Source organism: Rhynchophorus ferrugineus, unplaced genomic scaffold (assembly GCF_030347505.1).
Source record: "Rhynchophorus ferrugineus isolate W39M unplaced genomic scaffold, kcgeb_rfMv2 rfM6, whole genome shotgun sequence".
Classification (NCBI taxonomy): domain Eukaryota; kingdom Metazoa; phylum Arthropoda; class Insecta; order Coleoptera; family Curculionidae; genus Rhynchophorus; species Rhynchophorus ferrugineus.
This window is the reverse complement of record NW_027472585.1, coordinates 13,721,126-13,748,821: the sequence shown is the minus strand read 5'-3', so window position 1 is coordinate 13,748,821 and position 27,696 is coordinate 13,721,126. Positions and strand designations below refer to the sequence as shown.

At 31.9% G+C, this 27,696-nt stretch overlaps 1 protein-coding gene across 8 annotated transcripts in view; it reads left to right on the top strand.

Annotated features, from left to right (window-relative positions):
• Positions 1-27,696, top strand: part of Mp (collagen XV/XVIII-type protein multiplexin) — a 754,107-nt gene that overhangs the window by 688,809 nt on the left and 37,602 nt on the right. For 7 of the 8 annotated variants that reach the window (XM_076407452.1, XM_076407453.1, XM_076407450.1 and 4 more), the window contains 2 exons: positions 13,976-13,990; positions 24,266-24,378. In XM_076407452.1, the coding sequence (XP_076263567.1) occupies positions 13,976-13,990; positions 24,266-24,378 (128 nt within the window). The remainder of the gene's footprint in view (positions 1-13,975; positions 13,991-24,265; positions 24,379-27,696) is intronic. The other variant, XR_013006194.1, reaches the window with a different exon arrangement.

The following is a 27,696-nucleotide window of genomic DNA, read 5'->3' as shown; positions in this document are numbered from 1 at the left end:
TTATTATTCAGACGGCTTTCGTTGTAAGTTACTGTGTTCCGTAGCTGCAATAGATAATTAACATAATTTTGTTTTTATTTATGTGCCTCATTGTTGAAACTTCGGCTAGGACTTCCTAGCACGTCTTGTTGATATTGCATAACTTACAGCTTAGTTGGAAAGTATTTATCATATAACACCTAAACTATACAATTATATTTAATATATTTTTATAAATATATTTCAAAAACACTATATTTTAATAAGTCATAACTAATTATTGGTTATTATGTACAGATTTAGTAAAAAGCTTAAACGTATCAATATGATTAGCTACTGTCTTACAACTATTTTGAACGATGTTTGGTATTTCAGGACTAGGTTCATGATAAATGCATGCCTTGGATACAACATTTCTTTCTTCGTACTTTTCTCGTTCGTTTATTGTCTATAATTTGGTATATTTTCTAATATAATGTTTCTTCTTTGGCTTGATTTTTTCCTCTTTGTTTTTTTATTTCTTTGCCGATTAACATATTTTTCAATGGACTATTAGTGATTATTTCCGACTTGCTGGTATTCCCGCGTCATGCCTTACCAAAGAAATATTAAAAGACTCGTAAGTATTCACAATCTTACAGAGAAGGAAAGTTAGAATAATATGCGGTTCAATAATATGAAGTGAATGAAGTATAGAGTGTTTCGTTCTACGCATGGGCATTACGGTAGTCCACATCTGATGTAATGTGTTTATTATTTTCTAATTCTATGGTTATGTTTTAATATTCTTATTAATTTACTAAATATTATTGTGAAATTCGAATGAAATAACGAAACCCTAGATTTTTATGGCGAATCGGAGAAGTGAACAAATTGTAGTGAAGCTGAGACGAATAATTAATTAAGTATCTGTTAGTGTACTATATATTAATGGAATAAAATTCGAAAATGTAACTAAAATTAAACTATAAATAAAAATTGTATTTCTAGATGTAACAATATCAATAAAATTACCAGGGTATGATTGGCTACAAAGCTCGTATAATGGTAGATAATGTAAAATATAATTAGTTATCCAACACTGGTAGGGTATTGGTAGGGTATATTAAATTTGTATATATCAATATTAATATCATGTTTTCTAGTGGTCACTAAAAAATATGATATATAATCATATACGTTTGATAAAAATATATAAGAAATGAGGCCTGATAGTAAGGGCACACATTATTGTACCTGTCATAATAGTTTGTAGGTTAGGTTTGTATTTTATTATATTTACATTTAACTCTTTTACATTTTTTGATGTAGAGTTCTAGACGCGTTTTTTATGTAGTGGTATCTCGTGGAGGCCTAATCTATAATAAGCATATTTGCCTTTTACTCTTTGTTGTTGTTTCCTTCACTACAGTGTTTCCAAGTAAATATGTTTTGATATTACCCTATATTTCCTTAATTTGTTCTGTTATTATCCGCATATTCTGTGAAATTACACACATGTCTGTGTACATAAATCTTTCACACTCTACAACAAGATTTTCTACAGTTACCGTATATTGATTATACACTCACCTTTAATTGTTTCCACTCCTATCACCCTGCTTGAAAAATTGCCAGCATTCATTTAAGTTTAATTTATGTGAATAAATAAGCTATTGATATCAAATATATCTAACATTTGTGCATAATTCCATTATTTGTCAATTTCTTCTTCGATATGTCTGATCGAGTTCATCCAAACCGAAGGTGTTATTCCTGTTTCCAATATGAAAAATAATATATCTACAATGAATTATTAATAAATGTTGTGACTAATAAAACCTAATCAATTATTACTCCAACGTTTATCTTTTTCCATCAACTTTTGTTCTCTTAATACTATTTTTATTATCAACTTGCCATTAGTAATAAATGGGTATATAGACCCTTTCTAAAATATCCATGTGTCATCTAAATAAACATACTGAAATAATAGGTTTTCCTTGATTTTTTTATAAGCCTCTAAACATTGTATTCTTTTAATAGCAAAAACAATTGCAAACAATTTCATCTGAAATAACTCTATTAAATTATAATAATAATAATTAATTTATATTGAAAAAAACTACTCAGTCTTTTTATACATTTCATATATTTGATCTGTGATAGAGCTAACCTCAGGCTGACCTTTATCATCCACCACGTAGTTTCGTATCTAAGGGTATATTTTTCATTTTTTAAGTTATTTCAGTGAACGCACCGCATACAACGGTAAAAACATTACATTTAACAGTAAAAATATTTTTAGTACTGTAATTTAACAGTAAAAACCTCTCTAACGATTTTTGTGGCAAGAGAGTGCTTCCAATATCTCTTTCCTATTGTAAGTAACCGATAAGGGAGGCAATCTGTTCTGTACGGCTTCGGAACTTTCAACCAGAGTAATAATAAGCAGCGATTTGAAATTTATCAAAACAAGCAAAGCGTTAAAACAAGTTTTACTGGTTTATACCCTGTAGTTATATAACATTTTGAAGATTTTTGCAGGTTGATTCGGTTACATGTTCGAACGTAACATACAGCATTGTTTATCACTTTAATTAGAATGATATGAGAAGGAAAGTATTGTCTGATTCTGGAACGAATTTACAAATTACGACAAGAAATACATTAAACAAATTTATGATGTGAGTTCTCTGTAATTTTGAGTAGACTATGGTTAACTATTGGTAATATTTATTCTGAAAAATATCGAGGCCTGTAAGAAACGATACCGTATGCGTTTTGTAAGGTAAGCTATGCTATTTATTACGTTCTTCATAATTATTTTCTTGACGATTTTATACTTCACTTGCAAAAAAAGTAACACAACATAGAGCACCGACAATTTTTCGAAAATTTGTTGGGGTCGTCGACGCAGAGGGACCGTACATATCCCGAGGCCGTTCCCGGAACGGAAGCGGAAGAAATATTTAATTTTCGACAGGAATCCAACGAAATCCCGGAAAATTAAAATTCGCCTAATTTGCACGGCCGCAAGATAAATTTGTCTAATCTGTTCTGCAAGTATTGTGCCGGATGGCGGTACCGGGGATTTATGCGCTGCAACTTTCGAAAGTTATTAATTTAGCCGGAAAGAATGAATTTTCATTATGGACCGCGGGGCCGGGGGGGTAGGTGTGGAGTGGGGCCGCGCGCTCTTTTTAAATACCGCCACTAAAGACGTCATCCAAATAAATTGGCCGGAGAGATACGGGACGCGCCGCGGCCTACCGAAGGGGGGCGCGCGGGGGGCTGGGGCGGCGTAGGTCGATTTCGAATTTTTGTGAAATATGGAAAGCCGGCTGATTTATCGTCTTGATTAAAATTGGTAACGAGCGTTTTAACGCTCAGTTCTGACTTATTAGGGCGTGGTTGAATGGTATCGTCTGCTGCGCCGTACGTCATTTAAAGTTTTAATTAATTATCCAATTAAAAATTAACCCTTTTATTAAAAACGTGAAATGCTTACTAGAAGAAAAAACTGTAATTCCTCTATTAATATTGTTCAATACTTACCAGTTTTATTTAAAATTTTAACGTAATTCTGTAATTGTAATTCCAATAGGTTGAAATTTTTAAGACCTAGGAGAGTGACGTAATTCTTGCAGATTTTTGTTGAAACTTAAAATTATTTTATAAATATTCCCATGGATTTGTAGTACATGTTGAGTTACTTGAATTATTAATTTATTTAATATTAATCGGAATGCTGGTTTAATTATAGTCATTGATAAGTTGTTGTAAAAATATTAGCGATTCACGAAACTGATATCAATTGACTGTTGAGCATACACTATTGTCTTGAAATAAAAGTAACTGTATACTGTACATAAACATCTAGGTTTGAAACAACAGCTTTTCTTAAAAATAATATGCTCATAAAAAGTTACGTCGTCGCCATATTTACAGCTGATGCCCCCGTGGAGTAAAAGTTCTAATTCTGCTAGATGGCCGAACAATGGAGCATTTTAAATTTTCATCAGTAATCAAGACAATTCATTATTTTACGGCTTAGAAGACTGCCTGTGTTATCGGACTTACCTGGCTTTCTGTTTCAAAATAAATTTCTTTATTATTCAGACGACTTTCGTTTGTAAGTTACTGTGTTCCGTAGCTGCAATAGGTAATTAACATAATTTTGTTTTTATTTTATGTAACTCATCGTTGAACATTCGGCTAGGACTCCTTAGCTCGTCTTGTTAATATTTATTTATTACATGATATTTAAGCTATGCAATTCACTATTGTCTTATAAATCTCTATAAAAGTGACTGTATATTAAATGCATATATTATTATAATTATTACTACAGTTACAATATACAGTTTTTTTTACTTGACTAGTTTCTTTACTCGTGCGATATTGAGGATAATTTTGCACGGATTTTATGTAATAATTTTGGGAATTTAAGGAAGCCCAGAGGAATATAATGAGTAGGAATCTAATTAAATCCCGAGCCGTGTGGCATTTCCTCGATTCATTCTGGCATTTCTGAAAAACGATGAGGCGTTGAGAAATTGCTTTAGGACCTTGTTACTGAATACCTCACTTTTTGAAAAAAAAACTGCTTGGTTAACCTTATTTGATACCCTTTTTCTGTTCAATATTAATTATATACGTTCAGCCATGCACTAAACTATATAATAATATAAAAATATATTCTGGTATATGAATATCATAATTTTCATAATCATCGCTATAACATCTTGAACACTACGTACACTACTAAATTTCTCTGTAGAATTTACTATGGTATATTTGGCAGCGAATGGTATACGAGTTCCAAACTTATTCCAAGGAAAATTTATTTTTGACGCAAATCAATTTGTAATATTCTTGGTGCACATTTCGCTTATTTTAAAAGGCATGATTGTTTTAGGAGTAGTAGTGAATTTTGATTTTAATGGTAAGCCACACTTCGAAGCTCTACCTAACTCTTCTAGGTAGTTCCAAAATTTGGTACCAAAAGAGTAATCCTTTTCTATTACGGCTATTATGGCGGCTACTATATAAATTATCTAAATAATGACACAGAGTCGCAGATATATATATATATATATATATATATATATATATATATATATATATAGTTATAGCCTAGCAGTTTTATCAACTCTGCTCATAAATTCCAAGGATCTATACTGCTGGCCATTAATAAAAATGCTAAGATCAATTATTTTTAAAATTGATCAATAAATACTTTCTAATTTTTTTAATGTCGTTTTTAATTACATATTTAAGCCTCATTTTAACTAATTTTACTTCTTATTGTATTATTATCTTTTCTTCACTTTATACTAATGTTACCGTACCTGTTTCCATTTAATTTATAAAATTTGTTTTATCTTCTATTTCTGTCTTCTACCGAACAATTCCTTTTATATACATATATTTGTTACTACATTGTTCCAACTCTGAAAGCAGTTATATATTTTTTCTTAAAACTTATTATTCGATCTAACTTTAGTTCCCCAATCTCTACACCGCCACCGGGTTTTGCCCCATTCAAGATATGATTAAACTTACCTATAACATGTTAAAAAAAACAACTTTTCATAATAATGTATTTCATAAAAGTTCATCAAAATCATTGCGAAAGAATGGAAAGAAAGAATTTTGGAACCCCCCTGTTATAGTTGCCTTCTGCTAAATTGAGTTAACAGTAGCGTTTATGAAGCAAGTTTCCTGGCATGTATCTCTCTCTATTGATGTCATTTCACATTGGTAAGTTATTATAGCCAATACAAATTTGAAACGAATAAAGAATATGTCTATGAGTAATTATAATTCCTGTTCGAAAAATTGTTAACAAATTGCCATAACAAATGCTTAACAGGATGCCATAAGCCATACACATGTTTTCCAGTAGCGTGGTGAGACCTTTTTTTATTATTTATTACTACATTACTGTGGGTTCAACATCTACCTAGCGGACATTTTATACTTTTTTCCCATGCAAACATTCTAAATCTTACTCTATATGCATTATTCAGACCAGACGACAGTAACAGTTTTAACTTACACACTTCACTATCAGGTCATGCATTTAGCAAATTAGCAAGCACATGGGCTAACACTATTTCGATATATTAAATACAATTACTTTTGCAAGGTGCACTTCTTTAGAATCCTAATAGAAAATCACTTCATTAGAGACACATTAAGAAGTTTTATTTTATAGGCCTTAAATGATGGTTACATTAAACTTACTAGAAGTACGCCATAGTAGAATTCCATATAATGGAACTATTCCAATATAATATATAGTCCATTCAAAACAGTAGCGACCTGTCAAAACGTCGCAACATTACCGCAGCATCTCTAAGTTTTAGTACATATTGGCCCTGACATATAACAAAATTATAATCTAAATAATATAATCAAACAAAAATGTTATGCATTATAATTTATTTTAACATTATAGTAGATCTAGTGCATATAAAATCGAAGAACTTAAGACTACAATTAATTCTAAAGCCAAAATATTTTCTAGCTTAGAGCTGTTTTATTATATAAACATTGAACTATTTCCACACCACACACATGAAATAGAGTTCTAGGCGCTTTTTATGTAGTGGTATCCCCCGAAGACTAATTCGCCTAATTAACAATTGTATATCTCAGTAAGGTATTTTACTTTCATTAGAGAGCATATTTATGTTTTAGGCTTAGTTGTTGTTTCCTTCGATGCAATATTTCCTTGTAAAGTCATTAAGATATTACTATATTTCTCCTTGGTTTCTCCTGTTATTGCCTGTATACATCTTTCTTGATAAAACTACATTAAAATCACTGCATTCTACTAATGTATTTGCCATATCTGCAAAATAGTTAGTATTAGTTCTCTCCTTATACTTTTTAACCAAATATTTTGAATAATAACCCACATGTTCATAAAGCTTTCAGGCTGTATAATACAATTTACTACAATTAAAGAATATTAATTGTATAATAACCATTAGTTGTTTCCTCTTTCATCACCCTGTCTTGGCAATTGTCAGCATTGAATCATAAACCAATATTCGTAAAGTTTTATTCAAACACTGTCACTTTCAGAAACACTAGTCAAGTTAATAACCAAGCTGTTTATTTCAAATCTATCAAAAACTTGCTCAAGACTCTACCATTAGTCAATTTCTTCTTCAATGTGTCTGATCGAGCTCACACAAACCGAAGGTGCTATTTTCGACAAAGCCTCTTTCTATTAACCCAGACAGTTCCAATATCTTTCTCGACCTGAATATCTATTGTAATAATTCTTTGCAATACCCCATATCAACTCAAATGGATTAAAAATACAGTGATCGAGAAGACGTAATACACTGTGGCCATAACATTTAGTAATCTGATCTACCATGTATCTTTTCTCAGGCTTATTTCTAAAAAGTAAATTAAATAAATTGCAATTAAATATTTCATTTATATTTACCGAGTAACAATTTGAAATAGCTTATTCTTTAACATGGTTTCCTCGAAACTTATTTTAGGTACTTAAAGCCATTTTTCTCCACCAACGTACTGTATATATGATATGGTGCATTGTACATAACAATAACAATGGTTCCTCCAATTTCTTGAAAACCCGATTTTCAAACTACTGCAAAGACAAGTTATGGTACATTCCTTCATGGTAGTTTATCTTGAACTTAGAGAAACACTAATTCTACACCAGGAATAAAACCATTCCTGTTTCCAGTATGAAGAGCTATAAGTCTGCAATGAATAAATGTTATGACTAACAAAACCTAATCGATAGTTTTTCCAATGTTTCCATTTTTCCATCAACTTTCGTTACCTTTATATATTTATTACCAGCTTGCCATGAGCAACCCAATGTATATACTGAAATATTCATGCCCATTTCATTTTTAAATATGAAATATTTAAATATATGAGTTGATATAACAACTTTTCCTTGGTTTTGTTATATGTTTTAAAAAATTGTATTCTTTTAAAAACAATCTCTGAAAGTTCCTTCGTGGCTTAACTTTACGCCACTTAAATCCTATATTACCCAACAATGTATGAACGGATGTTCTACATCCCTCAAATAGCTGTATATCTTCTGGCTTTTTATGGATAGTTTCCAGACTAACAATTTTCTCTGAAATAATTGTATTAAATTATGTTTCATCAGGAAACATCAAGCTGATCTTGATTCGTCACCTGTTTCGCATAAACACGGTTTCTTTTTGGTGAATTTAAAGTTATATTTAATTCTTATTTTTAGAGATTATAGAGATTTTAGTGTCCGTGTCTGTACTAATATTCAGTGCAGCTGCAACGCGCGAAAAAATATGTTTTTATAAACCGCGGCGATTTCAAATTTATTAAAACAAAGCATTAAAATAATGTTTGCCGGTTTATAACCCGTAATTATAATAGTTTGAAGAATTTTGCAGACGGATAACTTTTACGGGCTCATTCAGTTACATGTTCGAACTTCTCTAAAAGCGTTCTATCTCTTTTTAAATAGAATAAAATGAGAAATAACTGTAAAACGAATTTACAACTTTTGACAGACACATATTGGTCACGTGTGTCATTACTGTTTTGAATTGGCTATATAAAGAATTTTCTGATATTGTGTTATATTGATAGTATCTTTAATTGGTTTTCTTCAATATTCTACTGCAATTCATGATTAGTGTGTATGGAATTCTCACTCACTTCAATTGCATGAAAGTTCTAGTATTATTTTAAAAATTCTTATTTCAATTACGGTCATACAGTATAGTCACTATCGACGAATCGATTCTGGGCAAATTTAGGTTATATTGATAAATCTCAATTGTTTTCTGTTGGTAGCAGTCTATTATTAACTCGGCGATTTGTTTTGTTTTTATTTTTAGTAAAATCTTAGCAATCTCACTAATAATCTTAAAATAAAGGTAATTTTAATAATCTTTCTCTAGCATATGATTATTATAAATCAATATTGTTGTGATTCCTATTACAGTCCTCGAGGTTACTTAGTGATTGTTGCAAGTGATAGTCGAATATCATACGTGACATTGTACTAAACCGTTAATTTATTTCATATAATAAACACCTCCGGGGCAGTGATAATTACTGAAACTTACATACGACCGATAAAGCGAAAGTGTTATGGCGCAATATCAAACCCGAAACACAATTTAGATAATTTGTAACGATTCAGCCTTTCGGAATTTATAATAGTCATGCGAGGTAATTAAATAAAAGCTTTTTTATGCGCGAGCTTTGAGCCTCCGTTCGTATAAGCTCGCACGCACTAGTCGGCAAACTTTTCGTCGAACCTGATTCGAATGAAAATTGGCGCGTTTAAGCTGGAAAAAGTAATATTTGCCGTAATATTTTTTGTGTCGCCGCGTTTTGGTGTTTCTAGGTTGCACGTTATGACGGTACATGTACCTGCACTGAATTTATTCTAATTAAGAAATTAGCAATATTTTGGAAACTTTTTAATTTGCCACTTTTCGGTTAGCACATCTCTTTCACGCTCTTTTTGCGACTTTACGTGCGAAATTTGTTCACGTCTGTTAATTTTGGCTTTGATTTCGCTTAAATGATTTTATGTTTAATTATTTAATTGCCAGCTTTTCATTAATTTAGATTTCTCTACAAATAGTGTTAACCCAATTAAATGAGTTTTATATTCATTGTATTTAAAAGTAAAAATAGAAGATTAGGTTTTAAAATGTGAGATGGAGTTTTACGTCATTACCATATGACATTATCATCATTATAAGCCATCCGCCCTAAGAAACTACAAACTATTAAGTTAATAATAGTTCTCTCATAACACTCTAAAGGGGATCTTTATAAAATTTGTAAAATTATATATTACTAAAACTTGTTTTCACCGCGACTTCAATATCGAAAATGTATTTGATATATAACAATAATAAATAAACGTCTGTATATAAAACATACTAAAATAACTATCTCATGAGCTAACACTGACTAACTTTCTTATAAGGTATTTAAATTAAAACAGATTTTCATTAAGTTCCAATAATTAACAAGGTATAAATAAGTTTGAATTATTACACCACTAAACATTATAACAAAGAATCATAAGTACTTCGTAGTACTTAGTATAACTTTAGAGCATCATCTATAATTATACATGATCCTTCTTTGCTTTTATATTATAAAATAAATATTGCATAATGAATGAAGAAATGCATGTTGATATATGAAAACTGGGACAATATATGATAATTGACATTAGCATGTATATTATATAACGAACAAATTAGATATATAACAACGAACAAAATTAGGTAATTTATTTTTTACAATTTAGAAATGTATATTAAATTAATATAATTATAATCATTAAATTAACTATTGATTTTCAAAAACTTAGGTGTATAAAGTATATAATCAAAATAATTGATAACATACACAGTTTGTCATCAAAATAATTGATAACATACACATACACAGAGACTCATTTGTTTATTTTTATATATCGATCTGGCGGTTATTCCTTGTCGCTTGATTGAGTTTATTTCGTTTTATTGAAAATTCTTTATTTGTAGCGCATATAAACTGCTCTACCCTCCTGATTTAGCTTCAAGGGATTTGCGTTATGTTCCTATTGAATCAGAATATTATTCATTGATGCTTTCATTATGTAATGAAAATATTTCCTTATATCTTCCTTTATTTAAGTCGCTCTTATATAAAATACGACAATTCCTCTTGCGTTCATTTTCTAGGTCTTCGGCAACACAATATCTAATAATATAATGATATTATATAGTTTTTTATTAATTTTTATTAATACAAACCACACACTACCCTCCAGGCTTATATATTGTATATTATCCTTCAAATAGCACGCGTGTAATTTCACCCAATTATTACACAGCTTCACAAACCTTTTAATACTTTACTTATGTTTATCAAAGTAATATAATATTTTGTAATCGCATATATGTTCTCTGCTTTAGGTACAGAATATTTCCAGTTAAGCATAATATTTAATATTATGATACGCATTTTATTAATTAAAAAATATGTGCATGCCATTTTTGTTTCAAAACAAATATAGTGATTCATTTTATGATTATGAAATACTTAATAAATGTACTAATTGATTAATGCAATTAGTGGTATTCATTCATTTCATGTTCAACATTCCTTGGGCAAAATATTTCGTTTGAAGATTTAATACGTATTCGAGTAAATACTCCTACTCTAACTTACTACTTTTAGTGATGTAAGCAGTTTCTCATATCTGAAATTTATCAGTGGAATAAAGAGTTGTTTATGAGTTGCTAGGGTTACCCACAGATACAAACCTTTAAAAATCTCACAAATTATCAGGATACTTGTCGATCGACATGTGTGAGTTAGAAATTGCACATTATAACGGTACGTTGAACCCAATTTATTCTAATTATGGAATTAGGTACATTATGATTTGTCTTGTCTAATATATCGAAGTACCACATGTAATTCCAAGTACCAAGAATAGAGAAAATAAAACAAATAAAACTCACTTTTCTACTTCCAACAATTGTTCGGAATATTTTTACGAGTTAAACATTCTTACGTATTTCCAGCTCAATGTTAAAATTACTAACCCAGAATGACTGCGTCGATCCTTTTCCCGACATTTCCATATCCCGCTCGTTTTTCCCATAAAAAAAACAGCACGTAAACAGTCGATCAAAACAGAGAACAAAAAAACGCATAAGCACACCATCAACGTTCATAAATTTGAGTCGGTATCGAGGAAAAATCACCGACCCTATTTCAAATCTGTTTGCGAAGTATGGCTCACGACAAGTCGCGATCGATCTTATCGCATTATCTACACCGCCGTCGGCCGAAAATATTTTATTAGACGCTCGGAGCACAGCAAAAATTAATTGTAGGAAACGTTTTGTACGATAACGCGTATACCAATCGAAATTTGACACCTTCGGCGTTTTGTTAATAAGTAAGGCATTAAATTATTTTATAAATCGATAACAATGTCAAGAAACTGTTAGTTTTTTTATTTCGCATTTTTGTTATTCGTTAGTCTCGCTAACACTAGAAAACGACTGGACCGATTTGGCTAATTTTGGTTTTAAAATATTTCTAAAAGCCCTGGGAAGGTTTATGTGGTGAGCAAAATATGAAATAATTGCGAGAAAAATAGTAGAAAGAACAATTTTGTTTTGAAACACCTATATGAAGTGTCACTATCACTGTCTAATCATCACAAGTGATCGACATTTTTGTTGGTTGTCAAATATTTATGAGTGCGTTGGGAATTATTTTTGTGACTAAATATATCTAATACTGATTACAATAACCGGCCAGTATTTTCAAACCACGATTGATAATACTTTATAACTATTTGTGTTTCATACAAATGTAGATAAATATTTCACATTTGTTGTTCTTCAGTTACAAATTAAGTGCTCGAAAATTTTCTTTATTTTATCATTAATAATGACAAGGAGAACACGACCCAACTTTGGTCGTCGAACTTAATCCAACGTGCGATAAGCTAACGCACATGCTAACGATAGTGATGACCAGCGAAATACAAAAAACAATATTGTTACTGCAAGTTTAGCCTGGTCAAATCCCATCACCACATAATGAACGTTCTTAATTTACTACCGTCGTGAATGTCATTAATTGAATTTATCCTAATCATACCAATACCCAACTGAATAAACTAAAATTCATTAAAATTCTTCGAATCAGGCCGTGTTGAAACATTCGTCATTGGATACCAGAGATCTACCCTGGCAATATGGGTGCAGGATTGATAATAAACATCAACTTCACAAGGCATAATAGTGATAAAACGTTATATTCATCATAACGCAATGAAACAAGTGATTCGATATTAATTACTTTTACCACAATCGGTAGATATATATATATATATATATATATATATATATATATATATATATATATATATAGCGAACACTGAAACGGAGAAAGTATACAAGACCATATATTTTGTAAAACAAAAATTTAAAAAGTGTGACCACAAAAACGCGCATATATCAAACCTTTAGAATTTAGAAAAGGTATTCAACACTACAAGAAAGAGGTGTAAACGATAAAATTGCAGGACTAAATCAAGAAATATACAGGATCAATACCAGTGTCGTTACCAGACAATATGAAATTAAATGCCTCAAACCCCAACCAAAGTACCATAGTAGTGTGTAACAATAACAACTGATTAATTTTAGAGATGAAATATGTTAAAAAGAAGAAAATTTTAAAGAGATATAATATTATACTAGCAGAATACGAACTGATAATGGATAAAAGCAAAACTATTCAGAAGTAACTTCTCAAATTGACTGTCAATTCAAACACAAGAACACTACATTTAGGTATCTCCGTATATAAACCGATAGTAATGGAAGAATTGGAAAAACCGTGCACTTTTACTTGGCTATAAATAGAAAATTCAATAATAAAGAGAAATTATCAAGCAAGAATAAAGCGGAAGTGAAATATATGAATAGGAAAAGGTCTCTTTAGCTAAATACATTAATCACTTTGAACTATAAAATATATTTAATACATTAGATTTATTTCATGTAAAAGTATTCGTATATTATGCAAACACTGCCCGAGAAAACTAAACTTGAGCTCATTTTAATTCACCACTGATATTCAATAAAAATACATTCAATTTGGTAAGTTTACATGAATCTAGATTCCGAAAACACCCAAAACTTTTCTACTTCTCCCACGGGGAAAAAACTTGCGAAAATATTCATTCAGAGTAAATATAACCGACCCAATTCGGCATCCAAAAATACGAGAAAACCTTTTCTTACGATATTTTCCTTAATTATGACTGTAAAATAATTTTTTTCTTTTCTGTAACTGACATTAAACTTATTCCGTAAAGTTCGAGCGATATATGAATTTGAAAAAGAAGTTACGAATTGTGTTATCATCTTTTTATGTAGTATTGCACTGTTCTAATCAATTTTTTCTTTTGTTTCAGAGGCTACCGAAGATGGTAAGTAATAATCATTTAACTGTAATATATTTTCGTCGATTCGATGTGATGGATATGTTGGTCCTTTCAATTTAACTCAGTTATAACGGGTTTGTTTGTAGTCTGATTATTTTTTCTATTTAACGCAAAATATTTTCTATTATTTTTTGTAACTTCTTATATTTCTAGCAATATGGCGATACCGTGTTTAAAGCAATATGACGGTTTTCACACGCCTTCGATATTTTGCAACCGTATGCCAGAAAACTATTGCTCCATCTATCTAAACAAGTGACCTATTTTTAGTGAACACTGGATGTTAGGGCTGTTGGTCTTGGAGAGAAATATCAATATAAAAATATATTAAAAGTTATCAATATATCGGAGCATCTAAATATCGATAGTTCATTTCGATCACCCATCGATATTTCTTCACTCCAGTCCTAATTTTCAGGCACGAAAAGAATCATGAAAAGAGATACTGCCTTGCAATATCCCTGGATATCTCACAAGATTTTGACCGGGTATATAATTTACGATTAATCTACAAATTGAATGCCCTTTGAGAGAGTGGAATGCCCCTTCTCAACACTTGAATCTATTTCGGCTGGTGTTCCACAGGATAGTGTATTGGGACTTCTGTTTCTGCTCTATACTGCTGATATCCCAACAGCAAAAGAAGCAGTACCGGGAACATTTACCGACGACACAATTATAATGGCAAAGGTTGTATCTCTGACTAAGGCTATAGAAAAAGTACCAATAGCGGTCAACAAGATCTACAAACGGACTAGAGATTGGAAAATACAGCTTGATAACTCCAAATCTGTCCATATTAGCTTTGGATCGCGGCGAAATGACAAAAACCTAATTATATCACTTAATAGATACCCGATTTTTCAAGCTGAATCATCTTAATACCTCGCAATATATATTGATGTTACGTTAAATTGCAAATATCATGTTTGCAAAAGCAGAGCAGTTTAGGCTCAAAGTCAAGCAACTGTACTGGTTAGTCGGAAGATACACTCAACTTGACCAAAAATCAAAGAGATCAGTCAATCATAAAGCCAATTTGGGTCTTTTGGGGGTTACAAATATGGGATTATACTAAAACATTAAACCCGATTAATTACCAATTCTTATCGCTACGTAACCAACGAAGAGCTGCAACTAGATTAACTTTATATTAATTTGGGAAATACATACTGATGTATTAATAACAAGTCAATTGAAAAGTCCCTGGCCTGACACATAGATGGCGCTACTAAAATTATATGCATTTTTAGTTAGCCCTAGCCCTCAAAAGATGCGTGTATAAATTTGGCAGCTGTCGGATCATTAGTTTGTGATTTATAGCATTTTGAGTGAAGCAACTTTTGTTATTGTGAAAAAAATGAATCAAAAGGAATTTCGCGTGTTCTTAAAATATTGCTTTTTGAAGGGAAAAAATACAGTTGAAGCAAAAACTTGGTTTGATGCTTAGTTTCCGGATACTGCCTCAGCAACATCAGTCATCAAGGATTGGAATGCTATGTTCAGGCGTAGTGAAATAAACACCGAAGGCGGTGAACGCAGTGGACGCACAAAAAAGGTTGTTATCGAGAAAAAGATTTAAAAAATCCACAAAATGATTTTGAATGATCATAAATTGAATTTGAATTAAATATCAGACACTCTAAGGATATCAACTGAACGTGTACATCACATCATTCCGGAATATTTGGGTATGAGAAAGTTCCGTGCAAAGAGGGTGCCGAACTCACTTTTGACCAAAAACAATGACGAGTTGATGATTCAGGGCAGTATTTGAAGATGACCAAGCGTAATAAACCCGAGTTTTTGCGTCGATATGTGACAGTGAATGAAACATGGTTCCATCGTTTCACTCCGAAGTCCTATCGACAGCATCCGAGTGTACGGCACTCGATGAACCAGCTCCAAAGCGTGGGAAAACGCAACAGTCGGCCAGCAAAGTTTTGGCGTCTGTATTTTGGGATACGCATGAAATAATTTTCATTGACTTCCTTGAAAAAGGAAGGACCACCAACAGCGGATATTACATAACGTTAATGGACCGTTTAAAAAAGAAATTTTCGTCGAATGAAGAGGTGACCGTCGAAACTGAGACCTATTTTGAAGCAAAGGACAAATCGTACTACAAAAATGGCATTGAAAAGTTGGAGGGTCGCTATAATAAGTGTCACATTATATATCATATAATCACCCTTGAAGGGAATTATGTTGAATTAAAAAAACCAATTTTGCCAAAAAAGTGTGTTTTACTATGATAGGGTGGGGACTTTTCAATTGATCTGTTACCGTACTCACCTTGCTTGTGTATTAGTGTAAGTACAACTGAACGGTAGTAATAAATTAATTTGTAAATTAAGATTGTACGAAGCATATCTAATGTAAGATGTAATTAATTAAAGACAAATATTTCCATTATATTAAAATCAACAACAATGGCATAACTAATTTATTAAGTTGTTAGCCAATTCTTCATATCTGTAACTTTCTATGCGACATATTTATTCAGCGAAAAAGTCCAATAGTCGTTAATCAAATAAGATATAGCTTTGCATAGTCGAAAGTATCACAATCCTTAAACGGGGCACCAAAAGGTTTCATTATAATTTCAGCGGTGATACAAGTCGGTTACGCCTAGTGATCGATGAAATACCATTTCGAAGGAAAGCAATCGGCACAGTGGAAACGCTCCATATTGCGCGCCAATATTACAGATTGAGTCTCCCGATTGAACTAAATAAAATTGTCGGGGACAAAAGCCGCCCTGGCAATTAACAGGAAACTGTATGTCAGCGCCATCTGCGTAACTAGTAAACTAGTACAATAATTCGTTTGCCCTGCTGCGTATGAATAGCGGACCGGATTGAAAAGAATGGAATAAAAGGAATGACAAACAGTCGAATGATATTGATGCATATTGTTTCTCTTATTACATAGTTGTATACGTACAATAAATGTATATATATATTATTTCATTTTAATTTATGTTATTTCAACATATATATCGTTTATATTTTAAATGTTTCTAAATATATCGGAATATAATATACAACACTATATTTTTAATTATTTGAACAATTAATTTACTGACATATATATAATATTTAATTATTAATGAGTTGTTGATTTGTAGAGTATCTGAATAGTTTCCAACGGGATGTTATTCCACTCTTATACCAAATCATTCACCAATTAATTCAATGATTATTTTTATTGATTGAAACCTACTCCTCACTCTCTACTCTGAAACTTCCCATAACGATTCTTCAAGAACTTCATCATTGAGGATATATATATATATATATATATATATATATATATATATATATATATATATATATATATATATATTCTTATAGGGTTCTCCATTCATAAACACGAGGGTTTATAGGAAATAAAATAACTATGATTCGTCAGAACATACCACATTCTAGCAGTTTAATGTTGTCTTCCACTATAAAAGGTTTCACAACTGCAATTCTTCCACGAAAATTAACTTTAGATTTCGCCCATTATTATTTTTTTATTGGTTAAAACATTTTTTTCTTCAGCATCAAGACTGTAATAAGTCAGCGAGCCAACAAAAGAACCTCTAGATATATTTCTTGTATTATGAGAAATTGGAGGAACCAAAAGTGTAAAAAATAAATAGTAATTCATTCATTCCCACTATCCCTTGCACCGTACTGGGACTGATGTTGTATCTGATTTACATTGCGAACCTCTAAGCTAATGAGAACACAACGACTATGACCTACTCTGGCTACATTGGCTTTCACTTATTGCATTCTGACACAAAACCGCGTTATTCCAACTTTGATGCGATCTGATTAAAATAAAGAAATCGTTTAGCAAGCGGAGAATTCCACTCAAATGTTACTTATACTCTAAGAAGAAAAACTCGTCAGTCTATAAAATTATATAATGAAAACATCGCAAGGAAAAACATACAAAATATTTAGGTCTTTTCGTAAACCGTAAAGTGGCTTGAAAGAAGCACATATGGAGTAAGCGTAAACAACTCGACAAGAAATTCCGTAGTCTGCATTGGTCAACAACCGCTCGAACTTAACTAATTAGAGCAAAATGATGATATAACTATAAAACCATTATTAAGCTAATCTGGACATAACTCTCTGGACTCTTGATCCAAGTGTGGGGCACGGCAAAAACACCTATATTGAAACATTAGAAAGATTTGAAATCAAATCATTAGAGATCAGGATCAATTTTCTTCAAAACATGAGCAACAGGTACATATCTCCAATATCTTCATATCTACAATATGAGAACAGTGAAGTAGGAAATTAGTGAGCATAGTATAAAATATTTTAAAAAACTTGCGCAACATGCAAACGAACTGGCACTGATGCTGAGTGAAGTAGAAGGACAGCAGCAGATGAGGGATGGGAGCTGCGCCCAGATAAAATCACTTCATAGTATAAAAATCTCTCTCGATACCTCAAAATTCACACAAGTGCGTATTGCGTACACACATTACTTTATAGTAGAACTCATTTTTTTATTGAAAACCTACACCAATAAACAAAACTATTGCCTTTGGGGTGAGAGTAATAGTAAATGTCCATGTTGATAATCCACAAGGCTTTGATCATAAAGAATTCAGGACGAAATATTCACTGTCACGCTGTGTATATATGTTCCCTTATCCCATCGCATTTAAATGCCTGGAAATAATTGATTAATAAATTAATTGATCAACTGCTAAACTGTCTATAAATCCTTTGAGAATTTGAGCCTCTTTGTCTAATAAGTCTTATAATTGCCTTAGACCTTTTCTTGCTACTCCTGGTCAGTCTTTGTAAGTTTTCTTTTTGTTAGTTACATCTTACTAGATATGCTTAGTACAATCTTAATTTACACAAATTAATTTATTACTACTTACATTACACAAATAAAGCGAGGACGGAATTAATTCATCAGTATGTATTTCCCAAATTAAAATAAAAGTAAACTACTTAAGATACTAAAGCTAAAAATACAATTATACACTATATAAGTCCATGGGGTTTGGTTCTCTTCAATCTTTTGATTTCCTGTGTGTTGTCCACTGCCTGTATTGCTTCCATGTTGCTGTGATCTAGCAAATTTATTTCACGTTTGAAGGCGAAATCTTATATCACTTCGTATATCAATTTGATTTTGAGCTCATCGTGCAGCTCTTAGATGGTTACGTAGATATAAGCATTAGTAATTAATCGTAAAACTTTGTTTTGGGTGCGTTGGATTACTAGTTGATTTGATGTGTTAGTTCACTCCCATATTTGCACCCATAGGTCCAAATTAGCTTTATGATTTTCTGATAAATCTCTTTGATTTTAGGTCAAGTTGAGATTATCTTTCGACTAACCAGTGCAGTCGCTTAACCTTGTCTAATATGCTCTGTGCTTTCTCTCTAACGTGATGTTTCCAATTTAACCTACCATCGAGATGTATGCCAAGGTATTTGTATTATTTGTCAGTGATATCCTAATTACCGCTACTAAACCATTGAAACCAAAACCGACAATTAGTATGTACGTTTTAGCTATTACTCTCAGAGATTCAACAATCTACCCACTGGATAATAGACGTTTCTTATGATTGTAATACATACATTATATGCTGAAAATCATTAACTGATCTCCTGTGTAATAATATTAATAACAAATCATTTTAATTAGTTAGTTCTATTCTAAAGTCTATATATGACCTATAAAACCTGTTAAAGGTTTTAGTTAGGCAATTTTACCACCAGTCGCACATTTAGCAGACTAGCCACTTAAAGTGCTTAACACAAACAATTTTAATAACTCAACTGGAAATGATGGAGCAGTAACGCCATAAGTTTTTAAATCTATTTGAAGATCTTCGGCAACAAATGTTTTGAAATTATCAAAAGCAATGATTTGAAAATGTAACTGAATGAAAAAAGAAATGTGCTATCACTACGTAGTATAAAACAAAGTCGCCTTTTCTGTCCCTATGTCCCTATGTACGCTTAAATCTTTAAAACTACGCAGCGGATTTTGATGCGGTTTTTTTCAATAGATAGAGTGATTCAAGAGGAAGGTTTATATGTATAATACATGCATAATATACTAAGGCAACATTGCTAATTTTAGAGGTTTCTAACGTGATGTCGTAAATTAACCTATTTTTTTAGGCTTATTTAGCAATTAGCAAAAACGCTGCCTAACCCTACGAGTTAGATCAAATTAATGTACTACAGTATTGTACACCATAAAAAGGTCTACAAAAAAGTCCGCGATGGTATATGTTTATCTTTTAGGGATAACCCACATTAACCATTTTTATTGTTTACTTTTTACGTGAGAAAATGGCTTATTTACGAAGCTATTTTAAGCAATACGGCATTAATCCTTATCGAATTAAGTACGTTAAATATAGTGTGCAATTAATATAGATCAATATGGTTCCTTACAGCATGTAAATTAAACAAATATTTTCGGAGATATTACAAATTTAAAATTTGCGTTTAAAAATGTGTAATGTAATAAAAATTGTATGAATTTAGATATTCCAAAGATAGCAGGAAATCTTCATAGTAAGTATAGGGGAAGAGGAATTGTTTTACTCCAAATTTAATGCGTGCAGGCCAAGGGCAGTAATGAATGAACCAAAAATACTGGATCGATTTTAATCATGTTTTCATTGAGTGACATAGGCATATATATTTTATGCCCGTGCAAAGTCGGAGCGGGCCGCTATGTTTTTATATACAACGTTCATATTTTTTCTGTAGTGTATTTAATTTAGTATCAGCATTGCACCCGTGCGAAGCCGGGGCGGGTCGCTAGTTTTATATAAGGAATTGACATAAGGAACCATCTAATTTAACAGCTTATGATCAAAATACATGCAAACAGCTAATAATACAATAAAATGTGGAGAAGTGTGGAATATAAAGATTTAATGTACCCGCTGGCTTATTACAAACAAAGCAAATAGAACAGAACCCGGGTGTTTTTCGACCGTTCCTGCTAAAACCGCAGGAATCGCACAATGAAAGGAACGCGACAGCGAAGCGAGAAGACGAAGGAGGAAAAACGCAATATATGCCTACTATTTGAATTTCATCTTGTTGTATATTTCCCTATTTTTTTATCTCTCTCCCTCTCTCTGTGAGTCGAAACAGAAAGGAAACCGCACGACAAACAAATTAGAAACGCCGACAGAGAAAAAAACGCGTCCCTCCTAAATAATGTCATATTTTACATCGAAAAGAAAAAGGAAATTGAATATAAATGCCGTGGCACAGCTGGATTATCTCCGGATATATATGGCCCGAGCGAAATTTGGTTTCCCGAATTTGTCCTAAATCAATCGCGCCACACTAATAACAATATCCAGGACAAAAGATTATTAACGGGAGGGAAAAGACAGCGAGAAGAGAATCGAAATTATCGCTGGTTTGTGTCCGTTACGAATGCCATCGATGTTTCGTCGCTGTTGTTGCCGGCTCCGTTTCCCCCGTTCGAATTTTGTTATTTCTACCACGAATTCGGCATTAAGGATCTAAATAAGAGAAGAGGAATAAGAAAAATCCGGCGAAAAAGAGTCGGTATAAAATTCAAACATTCATGAGATTATTCAATGTCGGGCGTCATATATTATTCACATATATAATATCCCGAGAGTTTTATGGTTAGGAATAATCACAATTTTGCGACGCTATTTATTGTGATCCAAACAGAGAAGAACTATTTTACTAAAATTGTTATCATATACTACTGTATATCGTAAATACGTAAAGGCCAAAAGATATAGCCTGTTCAATAAAATAGTGAACTGGCGTCATTCAACTTGATCATGTCAAAACCTCTTCAGGTAGCAGCACCAACTCTTAGTTCTAATTCATCTTGGTTTTGACATATAATACAGTTCTATTCTAAATAAACTAATGAACAAATATAATTTTATAAAATATAATTTATTTCAATGTTTCAATAACGTAAATCCAATGCATATATTATAAATGGTCTACAGCTACAATTAATTATACAGTCATAACAGTTTGTAGGTTAGGATTGTGTTCTAAAATATTTACATTAATCTCTCTTCCACACCACCTATGAGGTAAAGTTCTAGGCGCGTTTTTAATGTAGATGCGTCCATTGAAGATCTAATTCACCTAATTAACACTTGTGTATCCAATCAATGAATTTTATTTTCATCAAAGAGCATATATGCCTTTTTATGTTTAGTTCTTGCTTCCTTGTCAAGTAATTTTGATATCACCGTATTTCTCTTTAGTTTCTTTCGTTACTACCTGTGTACATTTTACCCATACCCTAATAAATTAGCCATATATGCATATCTGGTTACAGTACCGACACCTTAGGCGTCAAACTGCGATTGCGTGGTATGAATTCTGATAACTGCAGATTAACCCCAGCAAAACTCAGGCTATTCTATTCCACTGCAAGAAGGAGTTCCACGCATACCGCCACAAAATTGAAATAACATCTCCCAACTCCCAATCCCCCAGAAAGCAACTCTCTACAAAATATTGGTCCGTCCAGTTTGCCTCTGAGCACAGGTATGGTACAGGTTCGTCTCCAATAGACAACTTGAATTACTTCAAGTTTTCCAGTCCAAAAAAGTCCGCGCTATGCCCAGTGCCCCCTGGTTTATGGGGAAAGCGAATACACACCTAGAATCAGGCATCTCGTTCGTAAAAAGCTTCATAAACATGCTCAGTGTGAGGTTCTTCCTAAACGCCTTGGAATACGATAACAATCTGATCAAATCCCTATTCAGCCATAAACGCTGATAGTTAAACCGAATAGGACAATCCCGTATGTAACCCAGGGTCTCTGACGCCTACAAAATCTTACTATCCTGAACCCGAAGCGACATCAGCAAAAGACTAGCTGGTTCTAGCTGGTCATCTTGGAAAAGGAACAAAAATTCATATCTGTAAAACAGTTAGTATACCTTCTCTCCTCATATATTCTAATCAAATGCTCACCTATATTTTGAACAATTACACACATATCTATGCACACAGAGTTATCATACACTTGCATCATATGTGGATTATATCTTTATGATATGATACCTTTATTTGTTTCCACTCCCATTACCCTGTGTTAGTAATTGTAAGCATTACATCATAATCTCACATCCGAAAAGTCTCATTCAATCACGGTCACTGTCGGAGTCACTATTTAACCGAATAACTAGGCTATTAATTTCCAATCTATCCTGTTCACACCTGTTCACGATTCCACCATTTGTCAGTTTCTTCTTCAGTGTGTCTGATCAAGTTCAGCGAAATCGAAAGTGTTATCGTAGATAATACTTCTTTCTACATATCCAGAGAGTTTTTGATTTTATATCCTCAACCTGCATGTTTATTGTGATAATTGCCACGCTCCACATCATTTCGTTTACTTTTTGCCACGTTCTGCAGTCATTCAATATACTATGCAGCTTTTTTCAGACTTATTTCTAAAAAATAAATTGCATTAAACGCAACTAAACATTTTTGAACGGATTGAAGGTGCTGTGAATTAATATAACTATCTGGAATTTGAACAGAAGTTCAGGGTGTGCAGTTGCCGCTTATTGCAGTAGCTCACTCTCAGCTTCAGCATTAAGCCTATCGACTGGCGAGTGACCAATTTTAAAAATCATCCCAGAAGACATCCGGTCTTACTCAGTCTGGTTACTGGCGTGACTGGAATCATTTTTCTTGTCGGGTTTTACACTCTTGCCTAGAACATTCACAGATTTTGAACAATCACAAACATAAATTTACGACCATGCCCCAGTAGGATTCGAACCCGCGACTATCGCAACAATAGGAGGACCGTCCCATCGCCTTTACCACTGCGCCACCAAGCCGACAAAAACTTGAAATTGATTCGATGATCGACTTGATTTTTATTCTATTTCGTCGAGCAATTCACTCGATAATTAGCGGACTCAACATCACTATACATATATTACATTTTTAATCAGATTTTATCTGCATATGATACCGAAAATATCATCAACGTATTTAAAACATACATGCCTTCAAAGCGAAGCTTTTACCTAACCAATCTGACATGCTACCGAAGGCAACCTCAGAGCCCGAACGATATATAAAGAGCATTTTAATATTGAAATATAAAAAAAACCCCGGGGGGCTTTTTAATTTTGCATTTTAATGTTTCGGATGGATTTTAGACCAACTTATCCCCACGTCAAACATTAAAGTCGTAGAGTAAAATGTGTGTTTCCTTTTTATAGCTGAGATTAGCGGCACTGAACGAACCGGCTACGGGGGACGTCCACGGAGTCAGGGGGGCGGACTACGCCTGCTACCGCGAAGCTCATCGCGCTGGTCTAAAGGGCACATTCAGGTAATGTTATTTTATGCAAACGATGGCTCTCGCGAGAGTTTTAAGTGAGTCGTTTTTTTAGATGTACATTCAGATTCATAATATTACTACTGCTTATATCACTATATATATATATATATATATATATATATATATATATATATATATATATATATATATATATATATATATATATAATAGTACTAATATAAATATGTATAAATTGAAATTAATCAATCCGAAATATATGTACATGCATAATTCCAGAACCACTGCACCAAATTTTACGGAAACTTCTTGAGTTCTAATCCTATTTCCGAATTGGTTCTTGATTTTGAATTGGTTTCTGAATTTCTAATTTGTGTTTCCTTTTTCACACAATAAGCAGATTCTTCTTATAGTTTTCATTCTTTTTACCTGTTTATATGATATGTTTTTAAATTTTTTTATGGATCTTCTTTAAGAAACAATTTTGTACTATTTTTTTCAAACGTTTCCAATTCCTCAATTTTCCGACTTTGTTGTTGTTATTTCTCTTTGTAATCCTTGGAAATTCCGCTTCATATTTTCGTTGTTTCAGGTTCCTTTTTTACATAATACCCAGATTCGCTTTTCCATACCTTATATATAAGTCAAATAGCATTATCAGTACCATCATCTGATATCGTTAGTATATTGTCAAAATTTGCGTGTAACAATCTTCGTGTAAGCTTCCATTGAATTTGCAAATAATAGATGAACTGAAGTAATACTGTAAAATTGAACAACAGCAATACCGGAATTATAAAATAATATTATGATACACGGTACTAAATCGCACATCAAAAATACAGCAATCAGAAGCTTTTCAGATGCATTATGATTGATTGCGATGATTCTATTAGCAAAATATATTTACCAAATCCTACCAGTCATTCCTAGATCAATAAGTGCTGATGGAATAAATCCTTACTTAAATAAATCCAATTTATGAAGATATATGGCAAACACATAGGACGACATGTTTACAAAATCATTTCTAAACATGTAATGAGAAAACTCCTGTGGATACTTTTACTAGTCTCGTTTCATTTCCACAAAATTTTTGTCAATTCACTCCGTGAAAAGAAAAATTAATTCTGAAAATGTTCTCAAATATTGGTGTTAATGACAAAAACTGGCTTTTGCTGAACTTTTGACTGATTGTGCCGAAATATCGTCAAGTCATTAAAGGTTATTTTAACAACCGAATTCAGATGAAAGCTACCCAGAATGCTACTACAACATGAAGCATTAACGAATCAGAGATCAGAAATAACAAACAAAAATATAAAGTTTACTATTTTTTCAAGAATTAAATTTAAAGAAATCTTAAATTCATAACACTACTCAATTCATATTTTATTTATTATACTAATTTTTTTTCACTCAGTTTATTCACTTATAACAACATTATGAGAGTTGAAAGTTTTTTATTTTAAAAAATGATAAGTATCCCAATAATTCAACTAGAATTCACCTAATTGGGACGAAAAATTTTCGGATTGTTGATTTCCCACAAATTCCCGTCATAATTATTTTAAGAAGCCTGAGTCGTTTATATATTTATTTTATTATCTTTTCATAATATGGAATAAAATGTAATATTGAGAAATATAAGATTGCTCTTATTTCCAATTCTTTCCAGCACTTTACTTGATGGGATAGACTTGACTCTGTTGCATTACAGTATTTTTATGTGGTGGATTAGAGATCTCTATTTTTAAATGTTCGCTGGATCGATGCGTTCAAGAACGGCTGTATGAGCATCAAAGACATCACAATGTTTATTTTTGAGAACAATTATTGGCCCGCAGTGTTTTAAGGCAAAACACTAGCGCAGTATGATTCGTCGTCAATATTATCTTCATTAACTTCAAGCCAAAATTCAGCATAGCATAAGCTCACCACTCGTCATCTAATTGTTAGACTCTTCCAGATTTACGAAGCACTGCAAATTGCTTCAGCACTGCTTCCACTAACTTGATTTGTAGATATATAAACTGTAGTAAATCAAACAAGATGTTGAAGAATTAATCTGCTTATTATGTAAAAATGGAACCTAAAGCAACGAAAATATGAAGCGGGATTTCCAAGGACTACAAAAGATTTGAAAACAATATTGAGAAATCTAGTACAAAATGATTTCTTAAAGAAGACCCATAAAAATATTTAAAAAACATGTCATTAAACAAGAAAAAAGAATGAAAAACCCGCTTATTATTTGAAAGAGGAAACACAAATTTGATTACCGAACCACATATTAGAAATTCAGAAACCGATTCAAAATCGAAAATAAGATTAGAACTTAAGGAGTTTCCATATTTAGGATTACAAACCGAAGAGTAAAGGTTAAAAACGAAGAACTCCCGAATACTATCGCAAAATACACAGAATGAACAGAATGAAAAATTAAAACTTTTTAATACAATATTAATTTTAATAATACAAATAATATATCCAATATAAAACATACATATAAAATAAAGCTATTCAAATATGACAGTAATAAAACTTTGTCGACAATAACAATTCTCTTAGGAACCATACATGGATGAAAACTCAAAAAATCGACGTTCAAAATAGTGCCCACAACATAAATGCATTTTTAAATACAAAACAATTAGTCATTAAAGGTCTGAACCAAAACTAGGATTAAAGCTGCTACAATCATAAACTAGAGTTCTTAAGCTAAATCAACTTAAGTTAAAATGTTAAAATAGGAAGATACATATTTTGATCAAAAAATATTATAAAGCACTTGAGTTATCGACATTTTTTCCCATTACCAATTCCTGTCGATATTGCAGGATCATATGTTAAACAAATATAGGAAAAATATTAATTAGTGCATTAGCTAACCCAGTATCTATGAATTTTGTCATAAATGTATACCTAATTAATAGATTACTGTTAAATTACTGTTCCAATTCTTACTTTATATAAAAACTGTTAATACTAACTTAAAATAAGTAAAGAGTCCTATGTTTACTTCTTGCTAATTAAGTTAATATGTACATACAATCGACTTACTAAGAGTACGTTTCGCCTTTTATGTTATGGCGAAAGGTAGCGTTTCTAGTTTTCTGTATTTTCCAACTATAATAACGATAATTGGCGGTAAACATTCTTAGCTCAGAGAGCCAAAGTTCAAAGGTCGGCAGAAATTTTAAAATATTATTTTTAAAACCTTCAAGAACCCTAACAATATTTCTATGAAACTTATTATGTATATTTTAAAAATTACAATTGCTTTTATAATCTTAATTCTTTAAGAAATTCTGCAAAATGAAGAAATATTGATTCTTAATTAACACATAC